General features: G+C 35.0%; 3 protein-coding genes and 1 non-coding gene across 4 annotated transcripts; 2 read left to right on the forward strand and 2 right to left on the reverse strand.

Moving 5' to 3' along the window:
• Positions 1–672: 672 nt before the first annotated feature.
• LOC109012360 (ethylene-responsive transcription factor ERF021-like) lies at positions 673–1,260 on the reverse strand. The gene has a single exon (XM_018993947.2). The coding sequence runs from the start codon at positions 1,219–1,221 to the stop codon at positions 673–675; it is 549 nt and encodes a 182-aa protein (XP_018849492.1). The 5' UTR covers positions 1,222–1,260.
• A 9,169-nt stretch (positions 1,261–10,429) lies between these two features.
• LOC109012342 lies at positions 10,430–13,925 on the forward strand. Its single transcript, XM_018993922.2, has 5 exons — positions 10,430–10,892; positions 11,689–11,803; positions 12,286–12,367; positions 13,150–13,201; positions 13,643–13,925. The coding sequence occupies exons 1-5, from the start codon at positions 10,515–10,517 to the stop codon at positions 13,703–13,705; spliced, it is 690 nt and encodes a 229-aa protein (XP_018849467.1). The 5' UTR covers positions 10,430–10,514; the 3' UTR covers positions 13,706–13,925.
• Positions 13,926–14,024: 99 nt separating this feature from the next.
• Positions 14,025–14,096, reverse strand: TRNAP-UGG. The gene has a single exon. It is a non-coding gene; the product is annotated as a tRNA-Pro (tRNA).
• A 1,713-nt stretch (positions 14,097–15,809) lies between these two features.
• On the forward strand, positions 15,810–24,165 carry LOC109012341 (protein ABHD11). The gene is made up of 13 exons (XM_035688911.1): positions 15,810–16,228; positions 16,632–16,766; positions 16,974–17,000; positions 17,208–17,298; positions 17,566–17,609; positions 17,949–18,047; positions 18,560–18,617; positions 18,731–18,783; positions 20,084–20,185; positions 21,093–21,158; positions 22,018–22,139; positions 22,502–22,673; positions 23,892–24,165. The coding sequence occupies exons 1-13, from the start codon at positions 16,094–16,096 to the stop codon at positions 23,958–23,960; spliced, it is 1,173 nt and encodes a 390-aa protein (XP_035544804.1). The 5' UTR covers positions 15,810–16,093; the 3' UTR covers positions 23,961–24,165.
• The last annotated feature ends 548 nt before the right edge of the window (positions 24,166–24,713 follow it).

Below are 24,713 nucleotides of genomic sequence, written 5' to 3' on the forward strand. Positions count from 1 at the left end.
CAGTACTGCCACATGACCCTTACAATACATCGAATAAATTGAAAAAAAAAAAAGCAGCAAATTAATACGTGATGAGACGATTGTGGCCCTCTCATGATACAACACGTACAGTAATTTATGTTCATCCACTAAAATTAAAACACTTCTCAAGCAATAAAGAAAGCCAGCTCGATCGATCCTCTGATGTCAAAAGGGACCCAATATTGCCCTATCGACTAGATCTGATCTCTAAAAGAATACAGAATGGCGGCCTTCTGGTACTAGTGCTATTCCATAAAACAGTAATTTAATCCTTGTGAAAATCCGCTACGTACAAGTACATGAATGCCCTTGAAAGCCCTAGCTCTCTAATTTGCCAAATTCAAATATATATATATACATACGTATATACATACACCTATATTAATAAGCAAGCTCATGAACGGTTGTCCTTTTTGTTTTTGTTTTATTTTATTCTTGGTCAATCTTCTATTACTAAGTAAACACTGTTTGGTGAGTGAAACAGTGTCCCTAGCTAGCTCCTGGTCATAGAGGTTTAAAATAAGCCAAGATATAATATATATATATATATATATAATATTACAAATATTAAGATATATAATATATTATAGAGTGCTAATTCATTCTATGTACGTAACTACTAAAAAATTAATACTGGTAAATGTTACCTAATTAAGGGTCCCAAAGAGAATCGTTTTGCGTATCTTCCCATTCATTATCCTCAATTTCATTGGAGAATGCAGGGATGGAGTCTTCCACCGCCATTTGCATCCACATCTTGGGCGAGTCCAACGGGAACTCGTTAATGGTCTGAATTTGGCTTGGCGAGAGCCTCACCGTGACCGGTGCTACATTCAAGCTTGGCCCTCCGACCAGCTCATGATGATGGTGAGCTCTTCCCGAAGCTGGGCCCTTTAGCCTCAGGGCCGCTTCGTGTGCTGTCATGCGAATGTCTTCCGCATCTGAGCTTGCTGGGCGTGGAAGACTATTGACCAATTCAGGAAAATTGAGCCGTGCCTCACGTCCTCTGAAGTGAAACGCAGCCACATCATATGCTGCAGCAGCCATTTCAGGTGTCTCAAAGCTCCCTAACCAAATTCTGGTTTTCTTGCCAGGCTCGCGAATTTCAGACACCCACTTCCCCCATTTTCTCTTGCGGACTCCTCTGTAGCTAGAAGAGGCAGAACTAATAGTGCTGCTGCTTATGTTTGGTTCTCCCATAATGCACGGATCGAGTTAATGTAACTGTGGCAATATGTGTTGGTGTTTCAAGCGGATGCAATGGTGACAGTGCGATCCAGTGATACGTTTTTATAGATGTGGAAATATCATGTGATTTGATCGAAACGTGGAGAGTAAATATGGGTTCAAGTGAACTTCCACGTAGCTGCACAACCGAAAAAGATGTGCATGTTTACATTAATAATATAATCCTTTTTCAAGCTCTTGCTTGAACCCAAGAGAAAATTCAAAGGAAAGATATTTTAGTTTTAAAAATTTCTTGGAGGGGCCCTTGATGACATGCTAAGAGCTAGCATTCAATTTGAATGCTCATTTGGAAATTGGAAAAATTTTGTGGGGGCCAAAGTTAATGGGCCTCCCAAATAGATCATAAATAGATCAAGAGCATTGTGTTTCCTGTTTAGAACGCGGTTTCACTGCAGGTGGCATGGAATTATTTGGACCCACGAATCCCACCTTTGTGGATGAATCTTAGATCATCCTAGAGATCATTATACCATTGTAATGTACGTTTTGGAGTCAAGCTGGTTCATTTGCGTTGTTTTCTTTCAGAACTAGTGGTCCACTGGACCACCCACTAGCTTATTGTCATAAATAGAATGTAATCATCTATATCTCATTTCAAATTGATAATATCCATTTAATATATATAGAATATCGAAAATTCTGGTCATTTTATTTGTGTGTGTGTGTGTCCATGTATCCATACAGTAGTAGTACTGTGACGACCCAATGGCAATTACCAAATAGACATTAATTAAAGAGGGGTACGTAGTCGACAATATTTCAATGGCATCAGGATTCAGGAAGTTGGAAAAAAAGTGAGCTGAGTGCGAGTCATGACAGCCGACCAAACAATTAATATAGAGTGATCATCCGCTTGAATTACGGATTCTGAGTTTCAATCATGCTTTCCCGCAGATTCTTTGAAGGTGTGAATTAATAGAGACATTTGTGAAGTAGTACACGAATTCAGATAGTATATATATAATATAGCATACTAGCTCCATGCAAGCTATTAATTACTCTACTTTTGTTGTGGACGATTGATCATCATGTCATGTATTTTTTTTAATGAACATGAGAATATCCAAAACTGACATAGAACAATGATCTTATATATACAGTATTAATACGTATATATATATATGTATATATTATATATATATATATATTTTCTCTTGCTTATTGATATATAGATCGAGATCAGCACCCTAGCTAACTATTGCTAGCCTCCCCGGCCATGAAAACCGTGCAAAAGGTCAAATTATAAAAGTTATTTTTTTTTAAAGACACAAAAATTTACGTATTTTCATTGCCAGAAAAACCATAAAACAAAAGAAAAGAACTAAAAAAATAATCTTCCCTTCCCAGCCGATCAAATTTCAATCGCTCAAAAAGTCAAAGTCATAAAGTAGCGCAAATAAAAACACATCATGCAGTATTTGATCATATCAACTGATCATGCATTAATATATATGGATTATTCTCCCATGCACCTACATTTTAATTAAGATCGAACCTTCCCAAAATAAGGCTTCTGATCATCAAATGCTTAAGTACTAGACTTACCATATTTATAATATTATCCTATATTTTTAGGACCCGGCCAAATTCGTAATTTGACGTTGATTGAAAGAGAGAATTCCTTAATTAGTTTGTTGCGTTTGGTAAAGGATCATGAGATCAAAACGAAGCTCAATCATAAAGGTAGCGGACAAATTACTAGTTCGTACCCTCAAGGCCGAATGAAACAAATTAGAAGGTTTAATTGATCTTAGCCGCAAACCTATATAGCTAATTGAACGTACACCGCACATCTTTTTCTTTTAGTTTCCCTACCTAGATAGAAACGACATATTAATTGTTACGTACTCTAAAAAAACATGTAGCTAGATAGGAAACCAAAAGTTTCCAGTACTTCTGATTCACAAAGACTAAAGACGTTTCTAATGATCATCATGATGATCTCAATTAAATTGGCCATTTAATTAGAAATATTGTGCTGTAGGACAATAATATAATATATTTATATAGACACGTAATCTATTGGCGAGTGATCGATCAATGATGCATGCATGATGAAATCAAAATCTATGATTTTTTGGTCCACTCGATCGATCAGACATATATAATATTACTGGCCTCGGCTATGCACGGTAATTAATTTACTTATATGCAAGTAAATTAATTACATATATACATCTTAACTGAGCTGGATAAATATATATATATATATATATATATATTGAAATCTATATATAGTTTAATTACATATATACGTACATGACTTCGAAACCTAAAAAAATTATAGTTTGTATATATACAAAATATTAATATTTTCCTCAATTAGGTATAAATATATTATTAAATACGTGATAATAATGTGAAATACACTGGATTAACCTCCTTTTATTTATTTATTTATTAAGTTTTATAGTTTATTTTAGCTTTTATCTAGTATAATTACGCCACTTTAAGATATGAAGATATCTACATGTAGTACTGTTGATTATATATGCATGGCTCGTGTACGTAGCCGATCGGTACGTAGCATATATATCGGCCTGCAAGGAGCCTAGCCTCCCTCCGCGCCCATGCTATTTTTGGTTAGGAGATCAAGACGATTTTTTTTTTTTAATTTTTAAATTTTAATGCTAATAAAGAAGCTTTGTAGCTCAAAGTTTGGGAACAGCTGGATCATGTTAAGCTTCAACTATCCGATCTACAATAGAAAAAGGGTAAGCTAAGGTTCAACCACCTTAAAGTAAATGTTTATAATCAACATAGCCATCGATATTTCGCTTGAACTTCTTTTGATTTGAGTGCGTGCTAGCTCTTTCTGATCTCTGTATCCATATATAGATAACGATCGATCTCCGCGTTGATCACCAGGGACTCACGCCTCTGTTTGACCCACATGCATGCGCATCATAAAGCTGGCCTTTATATCCATCCATATATTGTCTTGATCAAGCTGTTTTCCTTTTTTCATAGAAAAATCGAGTAATTTTGACGACACAAATTCTCATGTACTATATATACTTGTGAGATGGATCTGAATATATATCAGTTTTCATATACTAGCTAGCTAGTACTTGTATAAATTACATGTGGTTTTTCTAGGAATATTCTAACTAGATTCACTGTAAGAAAAACGAGATTTTGTGATTAATTTATTGTAATTAAAAGATTATTTACAATAAATTTTAGTTATAAATAGTCATTTCGTTAGAATTAACTAGTTACAAATAAATATTTTTTTTGTAATAATTCTAACGATCCAATTATATAGCATATGCCTTCTTATTACCGAATCAGTTGAACAAGTAAAAAGCAAGCATATTTGATTAGATTTTGTCTTAAAGCTAATTAGAAGGTGGACTTATATACTACTGTCTACCGACACTTGATTGAATCCTCAGGAAAGAAAGAAAGAAAAAAGGAGACCCAAGATCCCAATCAAGTGGTTTGATTTTCAGTGAAATCTGACTTATAAATTGTGTTCCTAATCACACGATCTAATTACAAGTCAATTATACAGTCATCATTCACTGAATGAAGAGCAAAACCTTTTTGTCCACCGACAATATCTTCTTTAATCAATAAGCATATATAAAAAAGATGCTAAGACGCGGTACGTACTACTTGATCATGCCGCCCAATGTTTTGCATAAAATTATTTATTAATCTAATTCTTATAACCTACCTAATAGGTTTAGGACTTTATAAGGAACGACATTGTTCGGATCCACTTAGGTTGCGTTTGGATATTGAGTTTAACTAAATTGAGTTTTTTTATGAATAGTAATGAGTTGAATAGTAGAGAGAGTTATGTGAAGTTTATCTAAACTGAATTTAAAATGTATTTGGATGTTAAGATGAATTTAGTACTTTTTATGAAAAATTAGAAAAGGTTGTGAGTCTCATGTATAAAAATATTTTAAATAGAAAAATGTTATAGATCCCACGTGTAAGAAAGTTTTGAGTGGAATGAGTTTAATATTTGAAAATTAGATGTTTAGATGTTAGATTCAGTTTAAAATTAGACTAAATTCAGTTGAGCTCAATTGAATTTGAGAACCGAATGCAACCTTAATGTGAATGGGAAAAGAGGTCTAATTTCGTGTCATATATGTCCTATTCAAACCTTAATTCATTAGAATATGTAATAAAACCAACAACATAAACATTAAAAAAAAAAAAAAAAAGAAAGGAGAAAAAGACCGGAAACAGCTGCGACTGATCATATATATAAATTAGATCAGGTCATGTACGTACATTTTCTCATTTGACCAATTAAACAAAGATCTAACAGTACTTGGATATAATATGCCGAGAAACGACCTTCATTTAATTACTTTTGACTTGGATCAATTCGCCAATGGGCCATTGGCAACTGTCCGGCCATCAATGATCTGCGCTATACTCAGGATGTTGTTGTGCTAGCTTGAGAGTACGAATGCCGGTGCGGTTGGCAGATTCTACTATTTGACTGTGGCCCGACAATACTTGACCTTGGCTGGGTCAATAACGCCAACTTTTTTCCCCACCCGACCATCCACCGACCTTGTCGATTGAGTAACAAGTGTAGGGTCAAGCCCGATTATGGTCATTTCACTATTTTAATTATAAAAAATATCAATACACAACACTTTATATAATACTTTACACAATAATATTTTTAAAAAATAAATATTTTTATAAAATTAACATCATTTTATAAAAATATTCTTATTAATTTATAACATATATTGTAAAAAATATTATGTAAAGTGTTATGTATTTATCATTACTTTTTAATTATTAGGCTATCTTGATTTTTTTTTTTTTTTAACCGGAAAAGTTAACCGATATACCTAACACACTTTTTTTTATTATAAAAAAAATGTTTAGTTTACTTTGTTTTGCGTGGCCGGTTCGACTTCTTTAAGTTATTTTGACCGATACTACTCGCGCGTGATGTTTCGGTCTAGAACTGTTTGGTTAAATCTTTTTAATTAGAATCTCCAAAGGTAAGTATCGTCTATAAGACAAATGCATGTATGTTAATATGGTCATTGATGAATAAAACAAAAACGATAGTGCATCATCAGCATGGACGTTAATTAGTATTTGATCAATTCCAATTTTCTTACTCATCACCAGATCAACAGACAAATTATAACGATCAAAAGAATGAGATACATCACGTTAACAGATTAATACATCTGCACTTACGTACATTAATGCCTTGCTCTTTGTTGCAATGAGGATCAAGAACTCTTCATATATATGTACAAACATTTCATGAGACTCCTCGATCAATGTGGCCAAAACGGGTACGTATATGAGAAGTCCAATGATTTCAGAATAATGTTGATCTTCAGATTAGATAGATGCATTGTTGCGGAGATGGAGTGTCAGATTTACATTGATCACTTTCAATTGTTAATTTGAAGGTTCCACGATCCACATGATGATATGTGTGGGGAGACACTCATGATTCTTGTCCTAATTGTAGATTCATACATGTCTCTGCACCTCATGAAATTACCTACTCAAGTATCTCAGTATTGTAATAGGTATAATGTCCTACCAATTCATTAGTAGGGGTGCTACCGCCTCTTACGGGGCGGGGCACCCCTTCCCCGCAGCTCGCCCCGCATGGGGTAGGGGTGGGGTTTTCATCAGTGTTTTAAATTTTGTACCGTACCGGTAGGTATGATCGAAATTTTTCGTTTCGGTCGTCCGGCTGGTACAGATACTATATATGTTCCGTACCGGCTAAAATACCGGCCAGGACTAAATTTCAGCCTGTACCGGCCTATATTTCGGCCAGTACAGGCCAATATTTCGGTCGATACCGGCCGATATTTCGGCCTATGTTTTTTTTTTTTTTTTTCAAAATACAAACTTATTTTTTAACCCCTAATTCAGATTAGACTATTTATAATTTTTATATATATGTATTTATATATAATTTATTTTTATATAGACTATTATTTTGGAATATAATTTTTATATATATTTATATATATAATTTATTTATATATCGACTATTCCGAAACGTTATCTCAAAACGCTATCTCGAAACGGTACCGGTACGGAAATATTTCGTTCCAGTGCCTTGACCGATACGACGTCCAGTACGGTATTCAAAATATTAGTTTTCACCCCCGTCCCCCGCCTTTTGGATGTTGGGGCGGGGTATCCTGCCCCGGTTGGCAGGGCGGATTCCCAATCCGCCCAGCCTCTTTTCACTTAAAAAAAAAACTACATTTATTTGATTTAAAAATTATTTATAAGTATAAAAGTAATTAAAAATACATTTTAGATCACTCAATATCAATCTTAGATCAATAATCACACACTTTGATATCAGAAACAATATAAAAATTCTTGAAAATTCTCAAAGAGTTTTCTCACCAAAATGTGTATTGGAAAGTACTCCAAAAAATATTCAGAACTGAATCTCTACAGTTCATAGCTAGTAGGACAATTTTAATAGATTTCTAGTAGCAGTTTCCAAGTCACAATGAAACTCTGTTGACGGATTCTGCTGACAGCTTGTTGGCGCCTGATACTTATCTTCTCAGCATTGACAGCTTCACATTCAAATTCTTATCTGGATAAGATTTATCTCTTGGAACTCCACTTGTACACTTTTGACTTATCTAAAACACTTCCTGACAACCTCTAGATAAGATCAAAACAACTTTAGATAAACTCAATTTATTTTACATTCATCCAAAATATAAATCCCAACATAAGATGAAGTCTATCATCTTAATCACCTAATCCTATCCAAATTTATTAACTTAGTCACTTATCTGACAAGGCTCAAACCTCATCATCATCAGAATTAGCAAAATAAATATCAAGCTTATTTGTGCCAAGATGAGGATACAAAGAAAAACTTTGATTTGACATAGTTAAAATACCCTCTAATCTCAACTCAACCATTTATTTAGATAAGCCTGATGTATAAAGATGAATGCATGTCAATCAATGAACATATGAATGAGACAACTTAGTTGAGAGTTGAGACAAAAAATAAAAATAAAAAAACAAATACTTGGTGGGTATAGCATTAAAACCGAAGTGTAATATCTATGAACACACCAAAAATTCCTCCTAAATACATCGACAACACAACCCCAATCACAATCGGCACAAATCACAACCCAAGCGGCCAAGTCTCAAATCATAAATCAAAGCAAATGTCAAAATTTCCTAAATATGGGTGTGCTTCAATCCCTAAAAGTGAAAAGAAGAGAAAATGGATGAGGAGAACACATACGGTGACTTATATTTGTAGTGACGAAAAAATCTATACGAGTTGTAAGTACCTAAATACTCTAGAACACTAGAGGTGTAGGAAGAGGTGGCCGGCTAGGGCACGAAGATGTGATAGTGTCGTGAGTGAGTGATGTAGGAAATATCGAGGGAGGGGGGGGGGGTGAGTGTCTAAGTAGGCACTAAGTAACCTAAATCACTTAGTGACTTAACATGCCATGCACAAGCCCACGGCTCAGAGTCTCACTAGGACTTAAACTCTCAAACCCAATAAAACAGACATTCAAAAACACAACTCCTAGACCTCATATGAAACATGTCTTTATGCAGAAAAACACTTGTATATCAAAAAAAAAAAATGCCAAAAATAATAAATCAACGATAAGAGGAAAAAAAAACTCAGAGTTAATAAAAAAAAATTAAAATTTAGCCCAAAAACAAATTTCAAAAATTTTAAAATTAATTGAATCAAGGTACTTGTCTAAATGCATCACATGTCTAAGCATAGGGTCACTCACGCAACCAAAAAAATGGCTTTTCTCCTGAAACTTCAATAGTTGAATCACGATCACTCAATATCAATATTGGATCAACGATTACATTCTTTGAGAGAAATAATATGAAAATTCTTGAAAAATTGTCAAAGAATTTTTTCATCAAAATATGCACTGAAAATTGCTCTAAAAAAAATATCTAAACCTGAATCTCTACAGTTCATAGCTATTAGGACAATTTAAATAGATTTATGGTAGCAGTTTTCAAGTCACAGTAAAACTTTGTTGATCGCTTGCTAGCGCCTGATACTTTTCTTCTCAGCATTGGCAGTTTCACATTCAAACTCTTTTCTAAATAAGATATATATCTTGGAACTCGACTTTTACATTTTTGACTTATCTAAAACAATTCCTAACAACCTCTAGATAAGATCAAAACAACTTTAGATAAATTCAAATTATTTTACATTCATCCAAAATATAAATCCCAACATAAAATGAAGTTTAATTATCATTTTAATCACATAATCGTATCCAAATTTATCAACTTAGTGACTTAATCCTAGTCAAACTCTTGCATTTACATCTGATCATATTTAGCCTCATGACCCATTTATCTACCATTCTTCTCATATTGTGAGCAAAACCAGCTTTCACCACTCGTCACACCACAATATGATCTCTCTGATAATTTTTTTCAAAGTACATATCAATCAAAAGTGCAGAAGTACTGAACTATCAACAAAACCATTCTTATCAAAAGGGCAAGATCAGTCTTTAAACACCGCCAAACTGAACTAGTGGCGCCGCAAGCTAGGCACTCTTGATGACATTAGAGAAAACCTAAACATTCAATCGGAACCCAATTCCGGCATCATGTGTACGAGTCGAAAGCAAATCACCATACCGCCGCTTACCCGACATCACATTGCCTCTAATTAAGCAATCGTTACAGGAAAAAAAAACTCTTGGAGTCTAGCTAGAACATTCATCAAACGGGTTTAGTATATGTCCGACTGAGCCGCAAGATGTGTACTAGTTTACGAGTTTTGTGCGTATCAAGTCGTTTTCTTTCAAGCCAGTTTATACGTATATGGGGTGCATGTGGCTTAGGATGTACGGTACGAACAAATGTGCCGATAAGAGAGGAAAGTGTAGGTGGTGGGGTTAACAGATCATGCATTATTGGTGCTCGGAGTCCAAGCTGGTGATCAGCGCTCGTAAAGAGCATCTTCAAAACGATTAATCTGTATAAATGTCAAAATAAAAACTTAATGGGCCATCTAAGTTCCAATAATAAATGAATGCACCCAAAAGTCGGCCCGTAATGATAGGCCTGATATTGTTATCCGACCCACATTTGAGTCCGCCTCATTTTTTCTCTTAGAAATTATCTTATTTTATATTTGTTCAACACAGCGACCCATAATAATTGGTTTACGATATGTGTGCATATAATATGGATGACGTGCTTGAATAGCAACCAACAATCCCGCCACCATGCCCGTGCTCATGAGCTCTGCTCTCTCTCGCATTTTTCCTTCACCTCCTTTGCATTACTACCCCGACAAATCCAGCCCTAATTTCATTTCTTCAACTTCTTCTAGCACCAGAGGTACTGGAAAAACAAGAAGATGGGTCCCTCTCACCTTCCTTAGGGTCTCATCTTCCGACGATCCCACGGTTGCTGTTGCTTCAGCTCCGACGAAAACATCAACCGATGCCGATGACGAGGATGTTATAGATTCTGCTGCGGACGTTGTGAGGAACTTCTACGCGGCGATTAACGCCCGCGATTTGGCCTCTGTGGAGGACCTCATTGCCGACAATTGCGTCTACGAGGACCTTATCTTTCCTCGTCCTTTCGTCAGTCGCAAGGTACGGTACCTTGTTCTGCCCCCAACTTGCCTCATTTGAATTCAAAACGGACATCAATCATCTCATTTTATTATAATTTTATTAAATTTTTATATAAAATATAATAAATAATTCAATCTTTTTAAATATTAAAATAATTTTTTTAAATTACTATATAAAATATAATAAATAATTTAATTTTTATTTTATTATTTACAAACTATTTCAATTCATTTCGGAATCCAAACTATTAAGATGTGTTTGGATGTTAAAGTGAGTTGAGATGATAAAATATTGTTAGAATATTATTTTTTAATTTATTATTATTTTAAAATTTGAAAAAATTAAATTGTTTATAATATTTTGTATTAGAATTTGAAAAAATTATAATAATGAATTAAGACGAGTTGAGATGAGTTTGGGATCCAAACTCACCCTTATTCTGTCTAGTTTGGATGCAATACCAAAAATGTTACTTTGCCGCCCGTAACATACCGTTTAAATGTACCGCTCGGTGAAATTATTTTTTTTTACTTAGTTATTAAAAAAGTAATTTTAAATATATTTTTATATATTTTTTATTTTTTATAAATATTTAAATCTATTAAATAAATGTGAATAAAAAAATTAAAAAACAATAAGTTGTAAAGTAGAGCAGGTTGGCCGACAGAGTAACTGACTCTTAATATTAACTTGTCAGATTATACACAAAGTTACAAACTAGTACAACTTCTGAGAATCTTCTACCACTCTTATGGAAAATATTAAAAATAATTACTAGGATCTAGAAATAATGATTATGAGTTTATCTTTTTAGGAAGTTCTGCAGTTCTTCAAAAAGTTCATTGATTCTATCAGCATAGACCTCCAATTCGTTATTGATGATTTGTCTATTGAGGACTCCTCAGCAGTTGGGGTCACATGGCATTTAGGTATGTTTTCAAACTATTCCATATATGCTTTTAAGGGCTCCGGAGTGAAATGACACGATAATTTTGTAAATAGTAATAAGATAATTTGTGAATATTAGTGAAATAGTTTGGTTTGAATATTTTTTTGGATTTTGAGAAATGTAAGAAAAATTTGAATAAAAAAGTATTATAAAATCAAAATATTGTTTGGGTATATAGTTTTATAATATTATTTTTGTTTGGAGATTTGAAAAAATTGAATTTTTTTTTTTTTTTTTGAAAGTTTGGGAAAGTTGTAATGATTAATTTGAAAAAGTTGTAATAATTAATTTGAAAATGTTTGTATTTGAATTATGTTAGGGAAGGAGATAGGATGAGATAAGAATTTTGGGATGGATCTATTTCCAAACAAGCCTAAGTATACCCTCTTCAATTCCATATATAAAGTATTATTTGAATGTTTTAGACTTTTTCAGCGTGACTAATGTATGAGAGAACTTCAGATTGGAAGAAGAGGCCCTTTCCTTTTAGCAAAGGATGCAGTTTTTATCGGTTGGAGGTCGTGGATAAAAAGAGACGAATAGTGTAAGTGCGGTTTTTTTACGTTGAAATTAGAAGTTGACATGTATGTATAGTCTCAAGCTCATTTTGTCATGTAATCTCTGCTTTCCTTTGCAACTTAAGCATGTTTGAGTAAATTGCCATTCCACCACTTATCTTGTTTGGATGCTGTGGTGCCGTTACAGTATAGCATAATAGCTCTTTTCTTCAAGAATAAATGTGATTGAAAATTCAGTCGATCAAGAAAACTTCTCTAGTTAAACAGTTTTTAATTGAACTGGTTTGTAATCAGAAATCAAAGTGGATTATGATCTCTGTTGGCCATTTGCAGCCATGTTTTTTTCCCTGTTCAGGGCACACTTCTTATATTATGGTCTTACATTTCAGTTTCAAGGGTGGAAATATCTTCTTTGAGTGAAAAATTGAAACTATGGTCAGGGTGGCACTACAAGCTTACTGAACAATATTCCCCTCCACTTTGTCCCTCATTACTTTTGACTTTTGGTGCCTCCTAAGAAAATGAAATACGAAAACGAAAAGAAAAATAACCAACGTTTAGTTCTGTTATGAAGCTTATATGCTGACATTTTGTTGGGAATTTGAACACTCCATCAAGCAATGACATCGCTAATCCACACAATATGTTTCAATAAGAAACTGGCACCATAATCTACCAATTTCTTTCTTGAATATACAAGTTGCATTAGTTGAAAGGTGCTAATAACTTCTTTGTACCATGCAAGCAATCTACAAAGAATGTTTATATTTTATTGGAACACTAATGTTTTTTCTTTTGGGAAAAGCAGATATGGGCGGGATAGTGTAGAACCTGCAATCAAACCTGGGGAGACGGCTTTGGTAAGTAAATTACCCCACACATAAACACATATTTTGTCCTTTAGATGCCAAGTTGTACCATTGTTGTCAGATAGAGACTCAAAAACAAGAAAGAAAAAACTTGAGTATGCTTTGGTATTTTTCAGCTCTTTTGCTCGACTCCACTGAGCAGGTGTTGAGATTGCATGAATTTCAAGATTGACTCTACTGACAAATACTTCCTTCCAGTATCTGTATGCCACCCTTGATATATTCGCATATATCTGCTGATAAGCCCATTTTTAATGCAAGGTGTCGATTTGTTATATTTCAAATTTCTAAGGCCTTCTTTGGCAACCAATCGATATATAAAATAAACTTTAAAATTAAGAGGTCGAAATGTAATATGGGTGATTTATTGATTTAGTTATTATGCTTGTGCATAAATTTTATCCTTCTAAACAAATTCTTCTGCGATTACAGGTTGCAATCAGAGGTGTAACTTGGCTTCTGCAGAAATTTCCTCAGCTGGCGGACCGGCTATGATAGAAGCCATCAATCTATTATTTCTTGCTTCATCTTTAGTATAAGACGTGATTTATTATTTAACGTGCATATCAAAATGTAGGTTCAATTGTATAGTTCTGCCCCTTCTGAAGAAAAAAGTCTCAAGTAAACGATCAATTGTGGGCATGGCCTCCCTTAAATTTTGGTACGTTTATTCAATTTTCCTCTTTACGTGGTTGAGATGAATGTTGTACTTGCAGATTGAATTTTCCACCGACCTAGATAAATATTATAATTTTTTTGCGAAGGTTGCATCCATTAAGCTAAGAAGTGAATATAAAAAATATCCTACAGTTGGGGGGCATTCCGAGAATCGAACTCGGGACCTCTCGCACCCAAAGCGAGAATCATACCACTAGACCAAATGCCCTATTTCATTGAGTTAATAATTTGTTATTTTGCCATATCATCAGCCAAGCATATCTTGGTTGATGGACTTATGAATATACTATCTTCATCACATGTTGGCTGAGGGTATTGTCAGTATTCTTCACCAATAAAAAGGGCCGTGGTAGCTCAGATATGCACACCCATTTCATTAAACTTTCCCTCTCCCTCTCTGTGCTGTGCGTCTGGGCATCTACAAACTGCCGTGCATCTGGCCTCTGGGTCCTCCACTGCTATATACAAAGCTTAAGTTGTTTTTCTTTATTTTCTAACAAATTTTCGTCGTCTCCAAAACACGGGATGAGTGCATTTTTTGCTAAGCATCAATCTCCTCCACTGTAAGCCAATGAAAAAGGGGGCTTTGTTATTTTTAAGTGTATTTAATGACCAATCTCCTCTACTGTAAGCCAATGAATTATCTATCCTTTTTTTAATTGTAAATGACTCATTTACATCAACAATCACCCATTCTACTAATATGGACATGTTGTTTCTGCTATATTTTATAAAGATTATCTGTTCTTTCTTTTTTTTTTTTATAAGTATTTATGAGTAATCTTTTCTTGACATGCATTCATTCATGGTTATTCTGTCTACTTGGACTGGTATTTGACATCTTAACATATTGGTCATCTATTCCTGAAGATTTGTGTAGCTTTTTATTTCTTAATCCAGGTATCATTATACATATTTGCAGTGTTTTAGATTGAGAAAAGTTATAAATAAATTGTTGAGAAAACTTACTTTTAAATTTGGATTATTGTCTTAGAAAAAATATATAAATTGTTGAACAATTAATGAGAAGCCATGGTCTCTTCCTTCTCCATTGGGCGGGCCCTTCAGCAAGCACTCTCAAGACATGAGCAGGAAAGTTAGAAAATCACCATAGAACCCGTTCATAGATTTTTACAAACAAGTAGAGTGCACACTGTCCTTTAAAACAACGAACAAAAATAGAAGAGTAATAACCCAACAAATTTAAAACAACACCATGGAACCCATTCACAGATTTGTAATAACCCAACAAATTGATCGACAAATTGTGCAGATGTAAGATTATATCAACAATATCGTGTAAACTTTCTTTTGATTGTAATCGCCCCTTCAGAATATCAAATTGATCGCCCCCGACAAATCTTACATCTTCTCATAATGACCAGGCATCAATTACAATAGAAAAGAAGAAAAAATAGAAGCTTATATGTACACCTTACAGCCTACATAGAGAGAGAGAAAGAGAGAAAGACACGCATGGGCAGACTGGGTCCTCTCTTGAGGAAGGGGAAGGCGACATCAATGGGCCGAGGGAGCTGCGAGGGCGACGTTGCTCTACTCTGGATTTTATTGAGGAATGAAGGAACTTCACTTCCTTGGTTCTGCTACGAGAAACGCTCCGTTTCATCAATAAATGTGTTTTATTTAGGCCTCCAAAGCAGTCCATACTCGTGGACTGCAATAAGAATTCGAGATATACTATACATCGGTCTACACTCTCCACACACCATGATTTCAAATTTTTTTTTTTCACTCAATACACTAAGTATGTTGAGACTGATATAAATAGTAGGCTGATATAAATATTTTTCCTAAGAATTACTAAGTAGGAAAGCTAGTGCAGACACGTACGGGTCACGTGCCAGACAGTTTACGTGCGGGGTAGTTTTGTCATTTCAGTGTGGACGGAGGCTTCCACGGTGAGTTCCACCGACCACAAAGTAGGACGAGACGTTCCTTTTTCCAACCGTCCTCGAGGGGCAAAGGGAAGAGAGGCCCTGAGAGTCTGAGACCACTGAAGCAACACTCTCTCCCTTCCCTTTGGTGTCTCCGCCTTCCTATTCTTTCAACATCCTGCGCATTCTTTCTCTTCCAAAATCTCCTACCTTTCTCTTTCTTTTTCTCAAAACGCGAGTTCTCCTTTGGATCTAATTCTTTTTTTCTTTTCGAAGATCCTACGGTTCCCGCAAAACGTCGGCGCTTGAAATGTCGGCGGTTTCGAATTTCTCGCCGTGCTGTTACGGCGGGAGATCGGTCAGTTTTGTAGGGAGTAATTCGATGCTCCGTTCGACTGCCGGGATCCATTGGAGGGCCACGGCTTGGGCTTCGAGGCGTTTTGAGGTGTGTTTTTTCAGCATTATAAGCTTTTCTTGAAGGATTTCCCAATTTCTGATAGAATACAGGTCACGAATGATGTTATTTTCCGTTTGAAGAAAATATTCTTGTGAAGCACGTTCTTGCTATGGCTTGGAGGAGCGTATATTGTTTTTGGACAGCTATGTTATAATCAAGCACCTTTTTACTGCATGTGATCTATGGGCTTTTGTGTTAAATTTAACAACGATTTAAATCGATACTGCTGTGCTATAAAAGTTCCAGTATGGCCTTTGCTAACATATGCCTTGTAATTTATAAGTAGTTCGATAACTATTGGCTTTGGCTATATTATATGAAAGGATGATACGCTATTGTAAGTTATTTGATAACTGTTATTTAAATTTATGATTTTTACTGCATATTGTAGAATGATACATTTCGCATCTCTCGGTTAGCTCTCCATCACTCCCGCGGGGCAATTAAAGATCCAAGTATACGTATGACATTAGTAGACGAGAGGCTTGCTCGTAGAGGAAATGTCGCCAAGCATTCTGAAATCTTGGTAACTGTCTAACTGAATTGCCTTTTGGACTTGCAAAATTAGTTTAAATATGGCGTTCTCAGGTGCAGGCCATGGCAAAGCTTGATGCTTGCTAATGTTATTTTGTAATATGTGGCCAATAGCTTTAGAAGTACTCAAGTTTCTAACATATATTTTTCCAATGGCTTAACTTATCTGGCTGACATTTATAATGTTTCTTCTTTGCAGGCTTATGATCTCGTTCAAGGAGCACTTGTAAGTCTTGCTTATTCTGTAATGCTTTATATGATATTGTTACAATATCACATATTCTTTAATCTACCCAAAATATGTGTGCTAGTTCTTATACTATTGCTATAGATCTTTGTTTAGGGAGATGGGTGTGTGTGTGCACGCGCGCGTGTATACTTAGTTCTTTTTCCAATAGGTGTAATTTTGTGTCTAAAATGTCTTGCTTTGCAGGTAAGATGGAGTTCTGTTGTGGATAGCTCATTACCGGATCCACCAACAGCCGTTTTTCTGCATGGCATTTTAGGTAGCAGGAAGAACTGGGGTCAGTACTTTGTACTTCATATCAGCTATAGCTGATTTAAAGTCTCCACTTAAATTTATTCCAAAACTGGAAGAAATAAAACGAACATGTTTGCTTATAATATTTTATCAGTGTCAACAACTTGGTTTGGGTGTCATGTTTGCTTTGTTTTTTCGTTGGTGGAGGAAAGGGTCTCTTTTTTCCTCTGCATCTTTCTTACGCATTCTGTTAGTTTCTTCTTGTACATAAAGAGTTTTGGTATGAATTTGTTAATGGCCAATATTACAGGTACCTTTGCACGGAGGTTGGCCCAAGAATTTCCAACATGGCAGGTACTTTTCTGTGAATTTGTACTGGTTCGCATAAAACATGGATTATGGTTGGAACATGTAAATACCTTGTCAAGCTTGTAGGGTGTTCAAGTTTGTCACGTGAAATACAATGTTTTTACTGTAATCTCTAGGAAGATTTATTTAGTCATTTTTCTCTGTTCACGATCCATTTTTCATAATTTCTACTAGAATAACTTGTGTTTTTACTAGTTTTTTTTATTTAATATACTTCCTGTGTACATGGATAACACTCTTTGATTATCAATAAAATCTTGACTTATTTATGAAAAATGGACATCGGTGGGAATCTTATTTTTTTCCTCATGTTTTTGAGGACAGTTTCTTTTAGTTGACCTACGGTGTCATGGTGATTCTACATCAATTAAGAAGAGGGGTCCACATACTGTTGCCTCCACTGCTCTTGATGTCTTAAAGCTAGTGAGTACTTATTTCACTATTGGATATCATTTCTTTGAAAGACAATATCTTCAATTTTGTGCATTAGCTAGATCAGAAATCTGATACGCCCTCAAATTCTCAATATTGGCATTGCTACTCATGGTGTGGCACTAGTGACTACTATCAAGTTGCTTGGGCATATTAGAATTTTCGACACCTTAATTTTCTATTGTTTGCAGCAATACTAAATGTAATTGTTCAAAGGTTCCATGAGCAACATATGTGTGGAGACATGCATGTTTTTCTTTGTTTTTGATTGTCATCTCATATTTTGAAATGATCTATGAGGACAAGAATCTGGTTCCATCCTCTTTATCTTAGGGGTTATCTTCTTCTTTTAGTAAAATGGCTGGTGGTTTGATGGGGCATGGTGATTAAATGTACTATCTTAATGATAATATACATAAGCTCCTTATATTCTCATGATAGTTATGAGCACTCATCACTAATAGATGTTTGTATTGATTTTTTTTCTTCATCTTTTTGGCTAGGTTGGACAGCTAAAAATAACCCCCCGAGTTCTAGTTGGGCACAGCTTTGGAGGAAAAGGTACCTTCATTAGTATTAACACATAATATAGCTTAGCCTGAGAAGAATAATACATGATCATTTAATCAAATATGTTCTTCCTCTTTATAATTGTGCTTTAATTTTCTATGCAGTGGCATTGAGCATGGTGGAACAAGCTGCAAAACCTCTTGCACGACCAGTTAGAGTAAGCTCTCTGTTTACTAGATGTGATAAGGGAGTTGAACCATTATTTATTTTGAAAACAAAAATTTGTGGAATTTTATGGAACTTAGAAAGTCATTAAGTCAAGAAAATTTTGGCTTATATTTTAATTCACATTTTATTGAAACATTGATTCGAAGGTGCAAAGGTTATTTTAAACTTGAAATTATTATTTTTTTGATAATGTGTACTGTCGGAGTTGAACGAAACTATGGCTCCCTCGTCGGAGTTGAACAAAAATGGTGTACTGTTGAGGTCTGAAAGAGATGTAGAATCCGATACCACCCCAGAGGTGAAGGAACTTGTTGTCACCCCAGAATCTCCAATGGGCCTGAAACCATTGGAGAGAACCGATGGAGTTGCTGGAGAACCAATGAGCTTGGTGTTGGTGCCTTGTATAGAGGAATGTCCAGTGGCGGGAGTACAGTTGGATACTGTGTCTGGGGATAATGTTGCTCCCTTGGTCCCTCTTCCCCCAATGGCAGATTGGATTCTGCCTAAAGTTAGCGAGATTCAGCAATTTGTGTGAATTTCACATGGAGGATATGAAGACCAATTTAAATAACTGATCGCTGCGATTGAGGCAAGCCACGTGCTTGAAACCAAATCAAGTTTCAAGAAAAGCAGGGAGTTACAGCATCTTCATTGCACAATCAACTACAACGCTAAGGGTGGTAGCTCAAATAGAGGGAAGGCCAAAGGGAGGGCATTGTGAAGTTTTAGTTCTAAAGGAGGAAATAAGAGGTTGGGGTTGGTTTTTCGGGTAGCATTTTAGTTCTATGGGAAACAAGAGGTTAGGGTTGGGCTTAGTGTATTTTGGGTTGTTTTTCACGGGTTTTTTGGGTCATTGGGGTCAATGGGCAAAGTGTTTTCTTGTATACATTAGTGTACTTGGTTATTCCTTTTTGATATATAATATTTTTACTTATAAAAAAAAAAAATGATAAGTAAGCGATTGCATTAATAAGAATAGGCTTAGCCTAAGTGCACAAGATGGTATACACAAGGTAACACCTATCTAGGAAGAAGAAAAGGAACAAGAAAGTCTTGAAGACCAAGGCCATTAAAATCTACAACTATGGCCCACAAAAATAATGTTCGAACAAAATAATTTTAAACTTGAAATTATTTTGTACATTTGATCCATGACTCTTGGCTTTACTTTTAGGAAACTGACTGTTCGTGCTAATCACTCATGGCTTTATTTTTGACATTTTAATTCATGTCTATTATTTTTTCCTTCTATTTCTGGTTTACATTATCTTCCTTTTCCACTTCAATAGGTTTGGGTTCTAGATGCTACTCCTGGAAAGGTTAGACCTGGTGGAGATGGAGAGGACCATCCAGCAGAACTGATATCTTTCTTGAGTACCTTGCCGAAGGAGGTGCGAATTTAACCAATTATTGATTTCTCTTTTGGATGTCATGCATCCTTCTGATACATCTATTGTATTGTTGCTTTCGCTGTCTTTGCTTGAATTTCACGATCAAGACTTGCATACAGTTGGGTATGGGTTACATTGTGTTTCTTGATATTATATCTGCACCTTGCCTGCTTGTTGATTGAGTTGGGGGTTTCAGATCCATGCTTGCTGGTTTTTGTGTGCACCTGGATGTAGTGAGAAGTGTCTAGGGTTTCCACACTTCAATCAGGTGTGGGCAAAGAAGCTGGTCTCCTCATCCATTTGAATAGGTTTTGCACAGCAACTTGGAATGTGGCAACAAGGAATTGATGGAGATGGTACATATAATGGCTAGGAGTATAAATATAAGACTGAGTGATTCAACAGAGAACTGGCTAGTGTATGGTTAAGATAAATCAATTTCTATCAAATTGATGAAGTGAAAACAAAAATTAGGAGTCATATAGTAGCATTTGTAGTAGTGAATAAGGATCTCTCAAGATGAGATGTCATAGATAATATGTTTTCGGATAGAATAGCTGAAAATGATACTTGCGGCCGACCATGTGTTATTAATAAGAATCTATAGCTGCTCTCAATTTAATCGGGATTAAAACTTAATTGAGTTGAGTCATCTTGGCTTCAATTAAAAGATGTAGTGCAGTTACATTGGCTCGTGCTTATAGGAATGAGCAGGGTGGCAGTAAGAGGCTTAGCTAGCCTTTTCATCTCTTTAAATATCTAACCTGGTCATCGAAAATCTCGGTATTCTTTCATCAAGAAACTGTTGTCACTTCACCGCACAGTGGCTCCAACCCACCTATAATATTCTTCTTTTCCTTATGTGTAAGGGTGATTCTAATTTTGTTGTTGTATTTCTTAAATGAAGGTCTCCTCAAAGCGGAATATTTTGAACGCTCTCATTCAAGAAGGGTTTTCCAAAGATGTGGCACAGGTATACATGAAACATCATTTCTGATGTTATGAATTCACATCTGAAGTATGTCAACTTAAAGGTTGGGCATTAGAAGCCTGTGATTCATCGATTAAACATCCTTTATTTCAAATCAATTACTTGGACAGCTTTGTTGTATGCTAAGTTGACCTTTGGTGCTAGCCGATATTATTTGCTTCTTCATTTCCAATCTACTGTAGAGATGCTGGATATTGAGTGACAATGGTCAATCCCATAATGAATATTGAGACTTTTCTTCTTCATTTTTTTAGTTGTAACTTTAACTGATTTTGTTGTGCAAGCATCCAAATTGCAGACAAACTTATCTAGAAAGAAGGCATCATTCACATCAAAATGGTCTTAATGTATTTCATACTCATAAACCCTTACGATATTTCTTTCAGTTGTTTCCTATTCTACTAATAATCAAGAAAAAGTTGTAATTCCAATGTTTGAGCCTTTGAGGTGTATTCGATGTGTCCAGGAGTAACACCTATGTTACAGATACATTTTTACTTATTTTTCTTTCTTAATTTTTTATAAATTTAAAGGGTTTAGACTCATATTCGAATGCATCAAAGTATCATATAGGGTACAGCTCATGTTGATGGAGATGTTTTGTATTTATTTATTCATTTTCAGGTCAATCACGTTTTTCCAAAATGCAAGTCTTCATTTTCAGATGATATTTAAATTGTTACAACATGCCAATATTTGTAGGAGTATTTAAAAGAAAACTAATTACATTTGCATCTATTATTTAGTTCCTGATGTGTCTCTTTTTTTTTTTTTTTGGTTGCTTTTGGGTGTACTTTTAATGCCTGAATAAATAATATCTTGCTTCTTTTTTCATATGCAGTGGGTGGTAACCAACCTTCGACCAACAAACTCTCTTGGTCCATCGTCATCAACTTTCTCGTGGGTGTTTGACCTCAAGGGAATAGCTGAAATGTATCAGTCCTATGAAGAAACAAATTTATGGTATCAATTCCTTGTTACTTTCCTACTTATAAAAAAAAAATTCCTTGTTACTTTCCTAATATCATGGACCATATGAACTTTGAATTTGCCCCTTAGATACAAACATTAACTGTTGCTGCTTCCCATATGTTTAATCTCTGTCCATACCATCAGCTTCAAGGTACTTTTCCACAAATATAACAATTGGTTCCAATTTGATGAGTCAATATACACACCACTTTGGACCTCTGAATTATTTTATTTCTAAGATCTTTAAATTTAAAGCGGTAAAGGCAGAAGACAACGTTATTTCACCCTTTGGAAAATATTTAAATTTTGAGCCTGCAATGAGCCTTTCTTTTTTAATCTTTGATTGATTGTAGGAAAATTGTTGAAGAGGTGCCTCGAGGTGTGCACATTAATTTTTTGAAAGCTGAAAGAAGCTTACACAGGTGGGCTCTTGAAGATCTCCAGAGAATTCATGCTGCTGAGGAACTTGCTGCTGATGAGGGAGGTGGAGTTGAAATGCATGTCCTTGAAGATGCTGGCCATTGGGTATGTTTGCTTTTGTGCACATAGTTCTATTCCCTCTTCTATCCCTTTAAACTCATGAACAATATTAGTCTTACTCCCCCATTGAGAATTTAAGGGATACTTCCATCTCAAAGTTTAAGATGGCCATTGAAAAAGCTGCACCCAACACGTGTTCTATAGCTCATATATCTTGTGTAAACTTTCATGAAGAAGTTACTTGCATGTCATGAATCCTCAGGTTGGTCTCGTTTCTATTCCTGTCTGTTTGTAGTGGTCACAGAGCTCTTTTTGGTGTGCATCAATCTAACATCCATTGATGTAAAAGAAAGAAAATGAAAATCAGACTTTAGAACAAAGATCAAACTATTAGATGACAGGACTGTAAGCACCTTCTTCCCCTTTTAAGAATAGATATATGTAGTCATAGTTTGAGAAACCACCAGGTGTGACTTGTGAGTGACTTACCAATCAAAATGAGTAGATAACAAAACATATAAGAGGATAAGGTGTTCAGCAAAGAGTAGGGTTTTTTTTCTTTTACTTATTTTAAATCTGTAAATTTATATCTTTAATTTTACTTATAAAAAAAATTATATCTTTAATTTTCTTTCAATGTGGCACGTGATTTGTCTAAGCATCTTGTCATTTCTGCTGGTCAATGTTTTGACAGACAAAAGAACCAGGAGAGAGATTGATACGGGGTGACAATCATGTCAAAATACACCATAAAACAAGGCAAAATTATAAGACTTGAAGAATCAGATGAATCTGACAACTCACCTGGACGCCCTCTTGTGGCAGACTCTCAAAACATACCCCATTCCATTGAATTGAAAGTAGTGTCGACTGGAACATAATGTTCATGTTGATCTTCATCTCTTAATCGATTTAATCTCTTGGGAAACATATTACCTTGGGAAACCTTGATGTAATACATCAGTTAATTTTATTACACTTGATTGGGAAAGTAGAAATTTGTGCTGAGGATCACAAGCATGAGATTTTGCGAGCTGTTAATCATCCACCAGTTTTTGCAAAAGCAAAATAAGTAGATACAGATCAATGGCCATCAAGAGAATAAATGCATATTCTAGTCAGCTCGTGATTGCTGCCTTACCAATCATACTATCTTGGCAGGGTTGGGCGAGTGTAACAATTTCAGGAGTAATGGATTACATTTTTAAGTGCTTGATTTGCAATATATTCTTGGTACTGATCACACTACTTGTATGTTAACAGGTACATACGGATAACCCAGATGGGCTCTTTAGAATTCTTTCATCTTCTTTTGAGGTAGTCAAAAGCTGAGGGATCTTAAGGTTATAAGCCTCACTTTCATTTTATAGATATCAAACTCTCAAACACGAATACGTACTGTATGTATTCTTTGTTCTTTTAAACCACAAGATTATAGTGGGCCTTGTGTATCATTTCTTTTTTATAAGTAAGTTTTATTGATATGAATGAAAAATAGGCATAGCCCATGTATAAGGGCGAGCCTTGTGTATCATAACAGTGCTGTATCTCTTCTCTTCTCTTCTCTTTTTTCTCAGCCTTCAGTCTAGCCTCCTCCTGTACTTATTATCATTACAACTGTGTAGCGTGCAGTATATCATTACAACTGTGTAGCGTGCAGTATATAAACTTGAATAATGATAGGGTTATTACCCTATTATTACCCATTTACTACTCAAATTGTATTTGATTTTTTTTTTAATTTTTTATTTTACTTAATGATTAAGGAAGTAAATATTAATAAAATTATATATTTTTTTAATTTTTTCTTAATAATTAAGGATGGTAAAAAAATATTTAAAATAAAATAATAAAAAAATAAAAAATTTTGAAATGTGCTTGGGTAATAGGTGGGAAGTAACCCTATCACTACCCAATATAAACGTTATTCCCCTTGTTTCTGTCTCGTTTTTGGCAAAAGAACATGAAAACTGGATGACCTGCATGACGGCGTCGTTTTTTTCTCAAAGCATTGGGTTTTTGCACGTGTATGATTTGATGGTACAATTTACTATATGTTAACAAGACATGAGATCTCAGCTGGAT

Source organism: Juglans regia, chromosome 1, assembly GCF_001411555.2.
Source record: "Juglans regia cultivar Chandler chromosome 1, Walnut 2.0, whole genome shotgun sequence".
NCBI lineage: Eukaryota > Viridiplantae > Streptophyta > Magnoliopsida > Fagales > Juglandaceae > Juglans > Juglans regia.

Excerpts from the sequence above, each read along its gene's own strand:
- LOC109012360 (XM_018993947.2), bottom strand. The coding sequence starts at position 1,221 with ATGGGAGAACCAAACATAAGCAGCAGCACTATTAGTTCTGCCTCTTCT.
- LOC109012342 (XM_018993922.2), top strand. The coding sequence starts at position 10,515 with ATGCCCGTGCTCATGAGCTCTGCTCTCTCTCGCATTTTTCCTTCACCT. Across the intron at positions 11,804-12,285 it reads TGGGGTCACATGGCATTTAG|ATTGGAAGAAGAGGCCCTTT; the intron begins GTATGTTTTCAA and ends AGAGAACTTCAG. Across the intron at positions 12,368-13,149 it reads GATAAAAAGAGACGAATAGT|ATATGGGCGGGATAGTGTAG; the intron begins GTAAGTGCGGTT and ends TGGGAAAAGCAG.
- LOC109012341 (XM_035688911.1), top strand. The coding sequence starts at position 16,094 with ATGTCGGCGGTTTCGAATTTCTCGCCGTGCTGTTACGGCGGGAGATCG. Across the intron at positions 21,159-22,017 it reads TTTCCAAAGATGTGGCACAG|TGGGTGGTAACCAACCTTCG; the intron begins GTATACATGAAA and ends TTTCATATGCAG. Across the intron at positions 22,140-22,501 it reads TATGAAGAAACAAATTTATG|GAAAATTGTTGAAGAGGTGC; the intron begins GTATCAATTCCT and ends GATTGATTGTAG.